This window comes from Cynara cardunculus, assembly GCF_001531365.2.
Source record: "Cynara cardunculus var. scolymus isolate 2C chromosome LG 3, CcrdV1, whole genome shotgun sequence".
NCBI classification, from domain to species: domain Eukaryota; kingdom Viridiplantae; phylum Streptophyta; class Magnoliopsida; order Asterales; family Asteraceae; genus Cynara; species Cynara cardunculus.
Window position 1 is genome coordinate 13967895 of NC_037530.1, and position 18102 is coordinate 13985996.

Below are 18102 nucleotides of genomic sequence, written 5' to 3' on the forward strand. Positions count from 1 at the left end.
TAGGAGAAACTGATTTTCGAGTTTTCATTACACTTGGAAAATCAGAGATAGATGAGTCTATTACAAGACAACAATAGAGATGCAATAATAAATCCTGGAGACATGTGCTTCAGCTCGCAATTGTGTTTTGAAGCATGGCGGATTACAAAAAAGTCTTAAGCTTTTCAATGGACTTTAGCTTTCCTAAGATACAAGGTTTGTCATGAAGAAGCCTTTTCTAAAGTTTGTCATGAAGAAGCATGTTGTTGGTCATGTTTACTGCCTCATAGGCTTGAAGTTCTCAACCAGTAAAAATAAAGATCTCTGCTCTTGCTTCCAAGTCTGGTCCTGCTGTTTCCTTTTCAAATAGGTCTAATCATGATTATGAACCAACCACAAAGGTGAAAAGCTATGGTGCAATTACTGTGAACAATATGCTCACTCTTGAATAACTTGTTAGGAACTTAATGGAAACCAACCAATTGGGCTTCGTGACGCCCCATTGAAAGAAAGTCCTACCAAACTCAAGCAAGTAGCAACATTGGTAGGTCAACAAATATTACCTCACCCTCATTTAGGAAGGAACAAATTGAGCATGTGTATACAATTTTGAATGCATCATCTATGAATTGTGCAGCTAATTTTGAGTCTCATAGTGCCTCATGCTCACTTGCACACTCTAGTAATTTGTCCTCTACTCTCAAACATTCTCAAAACATTGTGGATAATTGATTTAGGTGCCTCCGATCATACGACAAGTTTATATCTCATATTTGATTCATATAATCCCTGTTCTATTAACTTCAATGTCAAAATTGTTGATGACACGTTGTCCTTTTGTTGGAATTGATACAATTAGATTATCTGTTGATCTAATTCTTAAACCTGTCCATTATGTTCCCTCGTTAAAGTGTAATTTGATCTTAGTTAGCCAATCGACTACTGATTATCGACTTTGGCAGAACTCTAAAGCCTGTTATGTCTTCCAAAACTTTCACCTTATGATTCAAACATAGTACCAAACATTTCTTTCTATATTACTAAGGAATAATGGCATTGCATATTGCAATTCAGCCTTATCTATCCTATAATGGAATTATCCATAAAGTATCATTTGTTGATACAACTGACAGAATGGTTTGAGAACCGCAGTTGCATGTTTATTCTAGAAGACAAAAAGAACCCACTCAAGACAAAATGAAACTTGAAAATTAGTGGAATTAGCAGCTGATGATAATAGGGTGGTAGGATGCAAATGGGTGTTCACTTTCAAGGACAATGCTAATGGTTCTATCGAGACGTATAAAGCTCTGTTAGTTGCAAACGGGCTACAGAAAACCCTATAGAATTGACTATATCAAGACCTTTGCCCTAGTTGCCAAACTCACACTGTCAGATTCTTAGGAGCCATCTACCAAATTCTTATCCGGGCATGCGTCTATCAAGTTAGGTTACCTTACCATAAAACTAAACAAACTTACCCGTAAGAGTAAGGCAAGGATATGATGCCTTTTTGTTGGCTAAAATCTCGAAAGAATCAGTTACAATCTCGAGTATTGAGAGAAACATGGTGAAAGGGATATTCAAAGGTAGCATTGTTACAAAATATCCCAGAAACAAAAAACAAAGTATTAAATCATAACATAATAGTGGATGTACCAAGGAACTACTCGGTTCAGCCCAGCCCAGCCCACCAATGGCTCACACGACGGCCCAAAATAGCCTATTTCCAGTTGATTGGAACTTGGAAGCATTCAACTGCTGTTGGACATGCCTTCTCACCTCGATCTACCGGATGTTATACATGCTTCTCTTGATCATCGAGTCAACACTCAAAGAGTTTGGAACCTCTGATGGCTTATTCGTTGGAATGTTCTCTTTTTGGTGGTGAACATTGTTGGAATCGGTTTAGGGTTTTTGTCAGGTTTAATTATTCTGCAATTTACAGCTTATGTTCTAGTGTTACTTTAGTTTAGAGAGTTTGTACAGAGGGGAGTCTGTATTGGAGATATGTAACCCAAAGATAATTGCGATTCTAATTTCGTGGGTAGAAGCTACATTTCTTGAGTTGGCTCGTCAAGGGGGAATCAACCTGCATTAAAAACCCATTCTTGTGGTTTATTTGATGCTTCCGTTCCATTGCACGAGACTCTTCATAAAGTTTACCATGGAAGGGAAGAAGGTTTTGAGTTGAAAATTGCCTAGTGTGAAGAGTGAGTTGACAATTCTTTTTACAAAGCAGTCAACAAAAATTCAATTCTTGTTACCACTTGGAATGGTGGGCAGATACAGGATTCATTGGCAGATGTACAACTGATTCGCATCGTGTATAATCAGCCTCATACATCTGTTGATTCTCAAACCCGAATAACTGGTGTTGCCATGATCTGTGAACACACCCTGACAAGCTCTCCGATGTTTGCTTGGGAATTCTGAAGATTTTGGAATCGTCGCATCTACCGGTGAACCAAGGGTGTTTTATTTGCAAATGAAAAGAGATTATCGTAGGTATTTGACCAAGTTTAGAGGTGCGGATGAGCAAAAGGAGGCAGCAGAATCTACTATGAATTCATTCAAAATTGCTCTTGACAGCGATTTCCCAAATTCTTAGGCACATGAACATGAGGTATCAAATGCTGAAATACTATCATTTCTGATCAAATTACTTGTGGAGAAGGCGACACAGTGGAGGTCAGATCATCCTTGCTTTAAACACATCTACACGTGCTGCCAAGCATTTTCAAGGAGACATTATTCCTGGGGGTTGAAGAATATATAGTTGCTGGTTTCAAACAAGTTGAAATAGGAACTACCTTGTCAAAGTTAGCAGAAAATATGGTATAGAGAATACATGTAGTGGTAGTATGCAATTAAGAGCATATTTCAACCTTTCACAAGGCAAACTACTGAATTTGGGACACAAGTTGCAGAGCCATTAAGAGCAATTGCAATGGGTGCTTCCCTCGCAGATACTCGACATCTTACTCAATGTTATGATACAATGCAGCAAGAGGCTGAAGCGCAAGTCATTAAAGTTTCTAATCGATCAGCAAAAGTGGACAGATCACGAACTATTTACAAGACTTGAGGCAGATGAATCAAAATGGAAAGAATTGAAGTCAACATAGCAATATTGGAAAAGGAAGTTGCATCAACAGTGGCTGCAGTGGAGGCTCAGCAGCAAAAAATGATGCTGCAGAAGCTTATTTCTATGATTGGATCAGAGTGTGCTTAGAAGGACAGAATGGAGCTTATATCTGAAAACAAATGGGTTCCTTCTTTATAGTAGTTGGTGTTATTTTACCAGCAAATAATGACAGAACAACCGAGGACCCTTATCATAGTCTCTGGGAAGTTCCTTTGATAGGGTGTGCGGAAAAGGTTAGTCATCGTCCATGCTGGGGAAAAGTTGCTTAATTGGGAGGATTTGACTTCAGTGGCAGCTGTCGAGGGACATGTAACATGGTGGCTCCTATTCCTTTATTCTATCTATCCACCTTGAGGACAAGGTGGTTCTTTGGGACCGGGTAATGTTATGCATCAACCCAAGCCCAGGCCCATAAGTACCTGATAGATTCTAGAGAGGTTAGAGAGGGGTATAGTAGGGAATTAGTCTTTTTTGGCTAGTATAAATAATAGGATAGTTGCCATAGTATGGTATCCAAAATATTAGCCTTTTCATATAGGAGAGACTAGCCTCTCGAATTGCTAGCAGTTCCAATCAATCACTATCGTTATCGCTGTTTCCCATTCATTTGGTTGAACTGAATACAATTTGGCCAAGCTTTACCTTTCCATTACAGTATTTGTTTCATCCTGTTGTTCGGTTCGTAACATTTATCTGAACGAGTACTGATTTTCTTTCATGCAAGCGTGGACTCATCAACATCTATAGTCAAGCTTGAGGGGGAGTGTTGACAGCTGGAAAATTGTATCAAATCTTTTTATGAAGGATTTGATTGTATACACTTTCCTTCTTATAGGATAAAAATTGATTGTATATATTTTCCTTATTTTGTCTTGTCTTGTATAAACAGACGGCATTTGTTATTCAAATAATATAAGAAAATATTTCTATTTCTACATATAGTTTCATAGCATATAATTTCATACTACTTTTGTGTTAAAGCCATTGGATAATATTTAGATGTGTAATATTTACTTATGCCCCAAAATGTGTTAATAGCATTCTTGACCCTAGCATATGGTAATTATCAAAAGACACCTGTACTTTTAACCATATTTGGCTTTGTTAATGTGGATAGGTTACTTCTACATCCTTAATGTCTGCGGTAAGTTGGAAAAGAATCTAAAGTGGAAACTTTACCCGTACTTATAATGATTAGTTGGTTTCCGGGATTGGGTTCAATGTCCTATTATAGTATGTCATATTGCCATCAGTTTTCGACATATTTATTTGTTTAATTTCATGCTAGGCATGCTATCTATTGTTTTAAATTATTCTAGTCATTTTTTATATATATTTGTGGCAGACACCGAAAGCTACTCTAGAGATTAAAGATATGGCGCTTGATATGTCTAAAGATCCAGGTTCCAAGCCCTCTATGTATTTGAAGTTGCAAATTTTGCCTATTGTCATCCATCTGGGTGAACAGCATGTTAGTTGTGATAGTTTATCTAGCTTGAAGGGGAGTCAAAGCTTATCTACTGGGGATGGATCCATAATAGACAAGTCCTCTGCTCATTTTATTTGTGAAGAATTTGGTCTCTTGGTTGAGTTTGGTACTCACAGGTTTGTTTTCTCTACACATTTCAATTTTTCATATGATATTTGCCATACATGGGCCTTAAGGTGCAATTATTTTAAGTTCTTGCTTGTTTCAATTCCGTCTTTGCTATTTGTTGACTCATTTGTGTATTTCCTAGTCACCATCTTTTTCTATTTTACGGTTTTCCTAGTTTTATAAATTCATAGCCATGAACAAGCTGTCATTCTTCTTTTTTAATTATTCTGGTTCATTTTTATTTGAAGAACCACCTGTCCAAAGCCTCTGTGATGTAGATCAGGCAAGCTGGCCGTGAAACCAACCATTTACAGGTCTAAGTTCTAAGGAACATACACATGCTTTTCATTTGGTGCAAGGGTATAGAGCTACGAGTTAGAATTGGTTAAGGTGTGCTTGCTCAATAAATTCTTCAATGATAGACTCAGTGATATATATATGGGGCGGTTTCAACTGAGAACCATAAATAGGTTGAGAACCAGGGAACCAACTACTTCATGTACCATTCATGATGATAATTATGAATATCATTCATTTTCATTATTATGATATCATGCATTTTATCATAATATCATGCATTTTTATCATGATACCATGAATTTTATTTTGAATAATTTCCATTATGAATATCCATCACCACATTCATCATGATTAATTTCCATATTCACGGTAATTCTGAATTGTACATAGAATAGGTGGTTCCCCAATTCCGAACATATTTATGGTTCTCATTTGAACCCACCCCTATATATATTATCTATAGAGAGAGAGAATCAAATAAAAAACCAGAATTTATGTTAAAACTTACAAACCCGTGAAAACCAATCCAAACCATTCAATGCGTTTAATTTTAAGCTATGCTTCATATTGTATCACATGCTTTATTCTTGTCTTTGTGAATGTGTGTGCGTTTCATGTACACGTATTTGCATTTTTTTTTCACACATAAAAGAGTGATTGTTTCATAAATCGTTACACATATGTTGTTTCATATATGAAACATCACCTGAAAACTAGTTTGCAGGTTTGCAACATATTTGCGGTTTTCACTTGATTTTCTCTATATGTGAATTGGCAACCATCTGTTGCTCTATTTAGTTTGCATATAGTTCATATCTGTTTGCTAGTAGTTTAGGAATGAACTTGTTGGGTCTTAATTTTTTATTTCAGAGCTTCCCTTCAATTTTTGATGAGTCCCTTTTTTTGGTGGAGGTCTAAATGTAATAATTTTGATAGGGTATCAAGAAGAAAGATGCTCTAGAATTGAGGATTAAAATACAAGATATGTAGGCACAACTGTATGTGCATAATCGTCATTTGCAATCAGGTTTCTTTGTAATATCTTCAGTAACTTACATATTGATTACTCACTTTCAGCATTTACTCATTCACATTTTAAGATAATAGGGTCACCCTCTGTCTGTTGAGTTGATTCTTTTCATTGATATTCATGCTACGTGAAGTCTATCACTCTTTTTTATGGAAGGGCGTCCTAGGCAATGCCTAGACTAATCCCGACAAATCGTGAGTGCAAGAAATCAGCCCTGATAGACTCAGTGGCCACAATTGCTGTGTACACCTGGAATAGAACCCTGGACAGATGGGGTATTCCACCACATCCCCCAGGGCCTCAACCACTACACCACAACCCTTGTGGTTAAGTCTATCACTCTTTATGGAAGGCAAAACAAATACATATATGGTTGTAGCTTTTGAATAGCTGTCAAAGCTCTTACATGGTATAAGAAAACTGAAGTATGTAAACTGTGAAGTACATGCACAATAAGAGTTGTAAGAACTGTTATATGATGGAGAAGAACTGTAACTATGTTAGCAAGATATACCAAAAGTTTGTTGATGTTGTTGATTGTAGAAAATAGAAACAGTGGAAAAATAGAAATAAAAAAGGATGAATAAACTTTCTTTGTATGCAAGTATGTGAAGAACGAACTTGCCCGGTTCTCAATCTCTTATTTTTGAGCTTCCTCTTCAAGTTTTGATCATTCACCATTTTTCTTTTTTCTGGTGGAAGTCCCAATGCTATAATTTTTGTAAGGTACCAAGAAAAAAGATGGTCTAGAGTTGAGGATTAAAATACGAGATATGTAGGCGCAACTGTAGATGCATAACTCAATCGGGTTTCTTTGTAATATCTTCAGTAACTTGCATAATGGTTTCTCATTTTCAGCATTTATTCATATGTGCTTTTAGATAATAGGGTCACCCTTTGTGTGTAGAGTTGACTCTCTTCATTGATATTCATGATACATGAAGTCTATCACTTTCTATAGGAAGGCAAAGAAATGCATATAAGGCTATAGCTTTTCGATAGCTGTCAAAACTCTCATATAGTGTAAGAAAATAGAAACATGACAGGTAGTATGCACAATAAGAGTTGTAACAACTGTTGTATGATGGAGGAAATGTTGGCGTTTGTAGTAAGGGAACTATGTTAGCAAGATATACCAAAAGTAAGTGATGTTGTTGGATGTCGAAAATAGAAAGAATGGACAAGTTTGAAATAAAATGAAAGTAGCATCACTTGAATCTTATATAATACTTCCTTCACACCCAAATCGGTTTTGGATGTTTGTAATTAAACAAGATATTTTTCCAAAATAAAATGTCTTTTAAGTTTTGCTTGTACATGTGTTAGAATTCTACATTTCTATCCTCAATATATTGTTTAGCCTCATAAGTTCTTTTTAAGATTTGTGGGCTCAATTGTTATCTAGATTTCATCTTTCAAGTTTTGTCCTTTTTTAGTTAATGATTTTGTATCTTACTTCATTTAAAGATGAATTGAAAGGACAAAACTTGAAAGATGAAATCTAGATAACAAGTGCAACTTTAGCTTGTGAAGAAAACTTATCCTTCTATATATTCGAGGCACATATGAAACAAATATATATACATACACCGCTAAGAACTAGATTTTTAGCTATGTTAATAGACCCCCTTATTCTCACACATCATCAGGATACAAGCCGAGTGAAAAGGTGCTGACCAAGCTCATTAAGAACTTGTTTTATCCATATCCCTTCACAAATTTGCTATGCCAACCCTCTGTACTGAACTTCAACACTCCTTGCCACTACTGTTGTTTCTTACTCCTCCAAGTGACCAAGTTTCCGCACAGAAAGGAGACAAACCTTGAAGTTGATCTACGTATATTTATAGCTCCAGTTCAGTCTGCATGTGAGTAGATCTTAACATTTAATTTTTCTAATCTGCCAAAGAATACCCTTTTCCTGTAACATGCCACATTCCGCCTCTACACCGATACACATGAAGAGTGTTATGAACCATGTATCATAACCATGCACATATGAATGGACAAAACATTTTAAAGAGTAGCAGAAGCAATTTGTAATCTAAACAGACTTTTATTTAATCCCAAACCATTTCGCTGGATCCTAGTTACAAAATATAATCTGACATACTAAACACACATACTAAAAAACCTTCTAGAGATGAAACTATATAATGCAAAGTTGCAAACGAAACTAAAACTCAACTAAATATCATGTGCCGCTATAGCTCCCTTGAACTATTCAATTCTCCCTTCAAGCCCTCGGTACTAATCTGCAATGCATACTTTAAAACTTAAGCAATTGGACTGCTTAGTGATTAGAAGTTTACTCATTTGAACATGTATACTAAAGAAACATATCATAGCCTCATATGGAACTCTTGAACCATAGATGTTTTCATGCTCATGTAAATGTTAAAATTAATATCTCCGATTTCCCCGGGTGGACCTTTCTGGTATTAATTCGGAGCTCCTTGTCAAAAGTCCGGGACTGTTTCCCCAACCCCCTCCATGACTTACATTCCGCCGAGCCTCCTCCAAACCGTCCTTTCGCGGTTAAAATTCATTGGCTCTAAATTTTTTGGCAGTAATAGTCACCAGTGAACTAGTTTAAGCTGTATAACTTATGTAATGCAAAACATGTAACAGCCCTAATTTTCAGCCACATATATAGATATATACATATCTTTATCATAATTTCTTATAAAGTTAAGTTGTCTCTAAAGGCCCTTCATATAAGAACTAAAACAAAGTAAATAACATTATTAAAAAAAATATTAATAAATAAGTAAGCAAGCATACTAGTAGCTTACAAAGCTACTTACCAATAAGCACATAAGTAGCTTACTAAGCTACTTAAAAACAAACAACATGAGCCACAAAAATTCTTATGACAAAGCAAGCATAGAGAATGAATTGTAAGACAAAAGGAGTTTGTGGCAACCCTAAAAGCATTACAAGGCAAGGCTAGAATGAACAAGTACATATGTGGCATATCCTTAGAAACTTACAAGTTGAAAAGCTAAGTGAACAAGTACCTTAAAGCATACCTTACACCCTATAAATAAAGCTTAAAGGGCTCATTCTTTTCCATCCCAAGATTGTAATACTACCTTAAAGCATAATAAAGACTAANAGGAGGTACATACATGCTACATATAAGTATTTTATGCATTACAAGATATTTTGGCATGTTTGCTTTACGTGAAAATGTTATACAAAAGATGCATGATGACATGTTTTGATACAAGTATGTGTTTTACACCAAGGCATGAAAGTGTTTGCATGTTATAATACATGTATGAACACAAGGCATGAATGTTTTTATATATGTTAAGTACAACCATTTATCTATCCAACGTACGGGATATGGAAAGAAGGTACGTCTTGCAAACGGACCTTATTGGGCAGCCCTTATGTGGACCCGAGGTTAAAGAACCTGTGAGAAGTTGATTTACTTAACATGTAATTATGAGATCTCAAAGAAATGTTTTTATACATGAAAGTTTATAAGAATTATTTTAATTAGTTGGAAAGAATGTTTTATCATGAAACCATAACTACTACTCACTAAGCTTAAAGCTTACGTATTCATGTATGCATCTCAAGAATCAAGGAGTAGGAACAAGCTGAAGTATTGCTATTCTAAGATGTTAGAATATTATAAGTTGTAAATTTTCAGCATCTTCCGTTGTTGTATTAACTTTATTATAATGGAATGAAAGTTTAAGATATGAAGTTTTCTTTCATTCACTTCTACTAAGGCCAAAGGACGATACCCCCAGGAACGGCATGTCACGAATGGTATCAGAGTCTTTTGTTCAAGTGAACTAAGTTTGGTCTGAGATTGGATAAATCTAGACTTAAACAACATTATTTAGCATACATTCTATAAGGATTTCTAACCCATTACAGAAGTCTGCAAGGAACGAAGGAGATTTGTTTGAGTATGGAAATGGATGGTTACATGAGTCACCGTATGAAGACCCGTATTTCATCTTAAACCCTCCGAATCAAATGCTTGAACAGATAATCCAAACTCCAAATCAAGTACCTGAACAAATAGTTCCATATTACAACTCAGTGGAACCACTAAATAATCCTAATGCAACTATAAATAACTCTGAGGCCTCTGATGCAAATAACCACACTATATTTCCATACCCATGGGAGGACCTGTATTGGCAGCAAGAAATTACATCTCTACCTCACATAGTGCACCCTCCCTCAGAAGCTATACTAGAAGCTGCATCGGGCATAGTAGGAGAAAATTTCCCGGATCGTGACCCAAGCAGACTTCAATGCCTTATTGGATCAATTAACTGAGAGCAACCATCAGTGCGCAATGGCACAAGAGGAAGCACATAGGATCTGATTGTACACTATAATTGTGGAAGATAAATTAAGGGAATCAAAGAAAGAGACAGAAAGAGCTCTCCAACTCCTAAATCAAACCCAGACCCAAGTTGTCCGATTACAAGAAGAATTGGCTTATGCCAACCATGTTATTAGGAACTTCTTTGCCTGAGACTATAGACTCCCTGCCCAAAGGAGACATAGAAGGGATTGAAAATCCACTATGATAAAATAATAATAGATAATATAAGAGTGAAGCAACTAATTAATTAGTATCCCAGGGAATAGAAGCCTTTGCAGTGTACAGTGACGCATCTAAATAAGGCTTGGGATGTGTGCTTATGCAAAAAAAGTAATTGCCTTCACATCACGCCAATTAAAGGAACACGATAAACGATACCCAACACATGATCTAGAATTGGCTCCCGTAGTTTTTGCTTTGAAAATTTGGAGGCATTATTTGTATGGTACAAAATGTGTACTCTACACGGATCATAAAAGCCTCAAGTATTTATTCAATCAAAAAGAATTAAATATGAGGCAAAGACGTTGGATAGAATTACTAAACGACTATGATTGTGAAATTAAATACCATCCAGGGAACGCTAACATTGTAGCAGATGCCTTAAACCGAAAAGAGCCAACTAAACCCATGCAAATTAAGGCGTTAAATTGCTGGCTACAAACACCTTGTTGGAAAAGGTTTAAGAAGCACAATAGGAAGCATTGAAGCAAGACAATCAGAAGGGAGAAAGGATTTTCGGGCAAGCTAAATTATTGGAAACTGATGATAAAGGAATCAAAAGGTTTCAAGGACGAATCTGGGTTCCAAGAATAGGCAACTGTAGAGAAGTAATTTCAGATGAAGCACACAAATCCAAGTATTCAGTCCACCTGGAACCTATAAGATGTAGAAAGACTTAAAAACTCTGTATTGGTGGCCAGGATTGAAGAAGTCTGTGGCTAATTACGTCAAAAAATGTCTTGTCTAAAAGTTAAGATTGAACACCAAAGACCCTATGGACAGTTACAGCCGCTAGACATTCCTGTTTGGAAATGGGAACATATCACTATAGACTTTGTTACAAGGTTGCCAAAAACACCAAAAGGTTTTGATGCTATATGGGTTATTGTTGATCGATTAACCAAGACAACACTTTCTGCTTATAAGAGAAACACAAACCTTAGAAACATTAGCCAAAATGTATATTGACGAGATTGTTTCGAGACACGGCGTACCAATATCAATTGTGTCGGATCGAGATCGTCGTTTTACTTCAAATTTTTGGAAGGGTTTCCAAAAACAGTTGGGATCACAGATTAAAATGAGCACGTCATATCATCCTCAAACTGATGGTCAAAGTGAAGGGACAATTCCAACATTAGAAGATATGTTACGCGCATGTTCCATTGACCTGAAAGGTCATTGGGATAACCATCTACCTCTTATCGAGTTAGCTTATAACAACAATTACCATAGTAGCATCAAGGCAGCCCCATATGAAGTTCTATATGGAAGGAAATGTAGAACACCCATCTGTTGGATGGAAGTTGGCGAAAAGCAAGTAGCTAGACCCGAAATTATCCAACAAACTGGGGATAAGGTTACACCAATAAGGGGAAGACTCAAAATCGCAGAAGACAGGCAGAAAAGCTATGCTGACAAAAGAAGAAAGCCTATTGAATTCCAGGTGACATGGTATTACTAAAAGTATCATCTTGGAAAGGGGTTCTACGTTTTGGCTAAAAGGGTAAATTACGATCATGATATATTGGGCCCTATAAGGCAATTGAAAAGACAGGAGAAGTAGCATATCAACTTGAACAACCAAAAAAATTGAATGGAATACACAACACTCAATTTAAAGAAATGCCTTGCCGAAAGGGATGTCGTGATTCCGGTTGAAGAAATTACTGTCAATGACAAACTCAATTTTGAAGAAAAGCCCATAGCCGTCACGGAACGTAAAGTTAAGAAGCTTCAAAATAAAAAGGTGTCCTTAGTCTTAGTCCAATGGGACTGTCACCATGGGATAGAATCAACATGGGAAGTAACCACAAGGGTGGTGCCTGATTGGTTTGAGTTTGGCTCCAAAGGTCAAATGTACCAGGAGGTCCCAGGTTCAAACCCAAGGAGGAATAAAAATCCCCTTGTGGCCGCGGAGGTTCAAATGCAGTGACTCTAGGCTATATGCAAAGCATAGCGGGTTGAATATCCAGGTTAATCAAAAAAAAAAAAAAAATCAACATGGGAAGTAGAGTCGACAATCCGAAATAAGTACCCACACCTTTTCGAGGACGAAATCTTTAAAAGGTAGGAAGAATTGTAACAGCCCTAGTTTTCAGCCACATATATAGATATATACATGTCTTTATCATAATTTCTTATAAAGTTAAGTTGTTCCTAAAGGCCCTTAATATAAGAACTAAAACAAAGTAAATAACATTATTAAAAAAATATTAATCAATTAGTAAGCAAGCATACAAGTAGCTTACAAAGCTACTTACCAATAAGCACATAAGTAGCTTACTAAGCTGCTTAAAGACAAACAACATGAGCCACAAAAATTCTTATGAGAAAGCAAGCCTAAAGAATGAGTTGTAAGAGAAAAGGAGTTTGTGGCAACCCTAAAAGCATTACAAGGCGAGACTAGAATGAACAAGTACATGTGGCATATCCTTAGAAACTTACAAGTTGAAAAGCTAAGTGAACAAGTACCTTAAAACATACCTTACACCCTATAAATAGAAGCTTAAGGGGCTCATTCTTTTCCATCCCAAGATTGTAATACTACCTTAAAGCATAATAAAGACTAAGAAGTGAGTTATTTAGGAGGTACATACATGCTACATATAAGTATTTTATGCATTACAAGATATTTTGGCATGTTTGCTTTACGTGAAAATGTTATACAAAAGATGCATGCTGACATGTTTTGATACAAGTATGTGTTTTACACCTAGGCATGAAAGAGTTTGCATGTTACAATACATGTATGTACACAAGGCATGAAAGTTTTTATACATGTTAAGTGCAAACATTTAAATATCCAACGTATGGGATATGGAAAGAAGGTACGTCTTGCAAACGAACCTTATTGGGCAGCCCGTATGTGGACCCGAGGTTTAAGAACCTGTGAGAAGTTGGGTTACTTAACATGTAACTATGAGATCTCAAAGAAATGTTTTTATACATGAAAGTTTATAAGAATTATTTTAATTAGTTGGATAGAATGTTTTATCATGAAACCATAACTACTCACTAAGCTTAAAGCTTACATATTCATGTATGCATCTCAGGAATCAAGGAGTAGGAGTAAGCTGAAGTATTGCTATTCTAAGATGTTAGTATATTATAAGTTGTAAATTTTCAGCATCTTCCGCTGTTGTATTAACTCTATTATAATGGAATGGAAGTTTAAGATATGAAGTTTTCTTTCATTCACTTCTACTAAGGGCAAAGGACGATACCCGGGAACGGGATGTCACATGTGAAACACATATCAAGAAATATATGGTAATCAATTAGAGGCCTAGGGGCCGCTTAGAAGCACTTTCCCGGTAAGCACTTACTGGATGTCAGTTACTTTATCGTGTGAACATGGCAAGAACGAGGATCTTACCTGGTAAGAGGCTACATAAGGACTGAGTGTCTTGCCTGGTAAGTGAGTGGAAAGACTCTTACCTTGTTAGACGCTTACCGGGTAAAAGGTGCTTACCAACAATAAATTTGGTGGCCGAGAATGTTACTGATAAGGTAAGTAAGGAGGTGACTCTTGTCCGTAAGCATTTGGTAAACGGATCCTTAGTTTTCTTTTGTAGTAAAACACATGTAAAACTCAAGGAAAATTATAATAAAAAGTACAAATCCCAGGATAAAATTGAGAAGATGGAGATATCTTAAAGATGTTTAAAGAAGAAGTTCCTAGAAAGCAAATCCTTTAGTATTTTGGGTTGATCTTTCAAAAAGGAAAAGAAATTGATGAGTATATTAGTTACATAAGAAGATCATGGTGGATGAAATGACAACATATATTGGAGCTGAATGGCGTATATGTTTACCGGATGTGCTATGGTTTATGAGGCAAAAGGTTTTGCTGTCCAAATAACATAACAGACACAAAACAAGTGCAACAGAATTGATAATGAACAAGTTGTCGTATAGATAGACAAGGATTGAAGTGCCTTAATGCCTTTGGTAGTTATTTAGATGATGAAGAGCTTCTAATGACAGGATTGAAGGATATAGTTTCCTATAATTTATTTTTCGAAAATAGTTTAATAAGTGGGCCTTTTATTTTTCATTCCCTTTTTAGCGCACACAACTTTAATTGATGGAGGATCTGAAGTACGCTTTTATATCTGACCATGGAATCTTAGCCCATTCCACTTAAGTGTAAGCATATTGAGATGTGTATCTATCTTGATGAACTGAGGGGTGCCAATGGTCTTGTTTTCTGTTGTTTAATTTTACTCTAGTAACCCCCTTTCGCTCCAAATTTCCAATTCTTTTGTAATTGTTTACTTTGTTTTGCAGAGAAATGGGTGTCATTGTTAAAAACATTGACATATCTTTGGGAGAAATTAATGTCGACTTAAATGAGGATACGATTTCTAAAAAGCAGAAGTCATCTGACACTCATGCTGATGAACCTGCACAACCCACCCCTGATTCTAATGTTGCCAAGAAGCAGCAAAAGAAACAAGCTGCACTTTCGGCCATCACAAAGTACACTTCTTTGTTCCCGGAAAAGGTAAGTGAGTGCTTTTTACACAACTTCTGGATTTATCATCTTCCTCTTACCTCCCCTGTGCCCCTTCTGATTTGAATTTGATTTTGAGTTATCTTTTTATTTGTTAACTTTTATGATTATGGCGTTTGTATGCCAAGTATTTCTATATCTGTGTATTAGGTTTCCCTCACTTTGCCAAAGTTGGATGTGAAGTTTGTACATAAAGAGCACCACATTGTCATGGAGAATAGCATCATGGCCTTTCAGTTTAAGAGCATAAAGTCTCAGTCTATTGAGGATGTTGGAGAAAGCACACGTCTTGATCTTCAATTAGATTTCAGCGAGATTCATGTATGGAGGGAACACCACATTCTTGTCTTTTCGATATCATACTTAATCTCGTCTCATTTTGTCCTCTTTGTTATATTGTAGCTTCTTAAAGATGGTGGAAGTTCTGTTCTTGATATACTGAATCTTGGTGTTATTTCATTTGTTTACATTCCGTTACAGGTAAGTTCATAAGTGTTTCACATACTGCTTTAAGAAGCGTGTTTTATTTTATCATCATTTAGGTGGCACTTTGATTGATACGTGCTTTATATAGTTATTCTCTTCTTGTCATGTAACCTAATTAGGTGGATATTTAACTGTTTGATAGTACCCCCTTAGATAGCAAGAAACTATCTGGAACTTATGTTTGTGAGAGTATCATGCACAATTTTTTGAATGAATTGTTATTGAATATTTTGATGAGCTGATAAACAATTATTTATCTTATATCCACAAAGAAGCAAATATCGGTATGCAGTTTTGACCAATGGAATTGCAATGTGTCTTTACAGGGCTCCCCACATGTTGCTTCTACTTGGTTTCCTATAAATTTTGTTGTCAATGAATTCTTTGTTAACTTCAAACACTGGAAATAAGCATGTATATACAAAAGTTTAACCAGCATGAATTCTTGCAGAAGCTTGCACTTAAGTTCTATTACTATTTGCGTATACTAGGACATCTTTTATCTCAATGTGGAATATTCTTCGTCGTTGTGGGGTCATTCATGTGTATATTACAACTTTTAATTAGCTGAATCTAATAGACTTCTTAGCTCTATGAGAACCAATTTTTACCGTATAAACTGATTTGCCTTTTCAGCCTACTTCGCCTATCAAATCCGAAATCGATATTAAGCTCAGAGGCACACAGTGCAACATATTTATGGCAAGATTAAAGCCATTGATGCAGTTGCGTCCCTCAAAGAAGAAAAAGACAGCGCCAAAAGACGAAAGTGCCAATCCAGTAAAGGTCCAGTCAAGTGATGATTCCAAGATCATTATGTGGACGTGCACATTTGCATCCCCAGAGACAACCATTTCAGTTTATAATTTGGATGGATCGCCGGTTTATCATGTAAGTGGTTTACTGAGTCATGGTTCTACTTATTTTTTTCTTCCATGATAGTGCAGTCAGCCTCTAGGTTGACCCTTCTTGTTGCTTGCTTACTTGAAAAGTGCCACACCTGATTATGGATGCAATACTTTGATGTTAAAATTCATAAAAAAGGAAATTGACGTGAAGGCGTCTTGTGTGTTTACAGCAAATACAAGAAACTCATCAAATAAAAAGATAAACAGTGTTCTTGTCTATAGTCTTGGAAATTCATGTGATATCACATCTTTTTATTTCTAATAATCTAGAATACATGCATTTTAGCAATTGTACATGAACTCTTTTCAATTAGGCAAGTGAATGATCATAAAATTTATAAAACTTGTAAGCAATTCTGACATCCTTGAAGGCATGGCTACTTTCAAGGTTTTGGGTTCTAGTTGCAGATATTATAAAAGCCGGTAATCACTAGGAAGGAATTGAATAATCGCATTGCTGAAGAATATTAGGCTTGTGTATTATACATACTGCGTCCTAGGAATATCAATATCTATAAGGAATTAAGGATAACAAATCAAATCCCTTAAAACCGGGAACTATCATAAAATAAAATGTAACAAATTTATATAGCATAATATAATTAATAGCTATCTAAATAATTTAGAGCTACTTATCAAATAAAGAATAATATGATCCCCCCAATCTAGACTATATAGATTGAACATCCCCAAGTTGCCAATTAGCTTTTCAGATGTTGGTTCACAGTTCCTTAGTCAAAAGATCTGCTGTTTGTTCTGTTCTTGGTTCCATAATTGATTGAGAGGATTCAGAATTAGGTAGAGTTGTACTATGCTGAACTTCCCAAGAGTTTGTTTAAATCATTTCCATTACTTGTCAGATCTGCTGTTTAAACACTAAAATCATTTAGATCATTCTTGGTATCCTCCCCTTGATTGTCCGATTGCTTGTTGATGGGCAGTGACACTGACAGATGGAATAGTGATTTATTGGTGTGGTGATTGTCGAGTGCTGTGAATATAGGGCAGTAGGATCAGGATGTTGGATATAATTGGTTGGTTCACATATTTGGAATTTTAGAATTTGAATTTTCCATATCACTAGACCAGAAAATGGAGGTTTCCCTTTTGAATATCTGTTCTTCTGAAGTATGGCTGATCCTCAAAAAATGTAAACGTCTTTTCTTTCTGGTGAATAGCATCAATATCCCTTTTGTGTTGTGGAATAGCCTAGAAACACACATTTGTAAGATCTGAGATGAAGTTTACCTCGGCCATGATCTGTATTCTGTATTATGAACAAACCCAAAGTGGTCTAACTAGGTAAAAGAACGAGAATCAAGGAGTGAGTTGGAAAATGTGTGTATGGGGGTTTTGAAGTGAAGAACTCTAGACGACATTCAATTAATGACCACATTTATGTTTTGCGAACTAGCAAGTGATGGCGCTTCATAAACAAGGAAACAGTTGTTTTAAATACACAAAGCTCGAATGACCCCTAATCTATGATGATGAAGCATAATTTTATAACATGCATAACTTGGATCTTCAAATAGTACAGCCCACCGAATTCG

General features: G+C 36.0%; 1 protein-coding gene across 1 annotated transcript in view; it reads left to right on the forward strand.

Moving 5' to 3' along the window:
- Nucleotides 1–1791: 1791 nt before the first annotated feature.
- LOC112508981 (protein SABRE-like) overlaps nucleotides 1792–18102 on the forward strand; it is a 41266-nt gene continuing 24955 nt past the window's right edge. The window contains exons 1-6 of the mRNA XM_025113851.1: nucleotides 1792–3360; nucleotides 4473–4732; nucleotides 14930–15146; nucleotides 15306–15476; nucleotides 15558–15635; nucleotides 16278–16532. Of these exons, the coding sequence (XP_024969619.1) occupies nucleotides 3247–3360; nucleotides 4473–4732; nucleotides 14930–15146; nucleotides 15306–15476; nucleotides 15558–15635; nucleotides 16278–16532 (1095 nt within the window). The 5' untranslated portion in view covers nucleotides 1792–3246. The remainder of the gene's footprint in view (nucleotides 3361–4472; nucleotides 4733–14929; nucleotides 15147–15305; nucleotides 15477–15557; nucleotides 15636–16277; nucleotides 16533–18102) is intronic.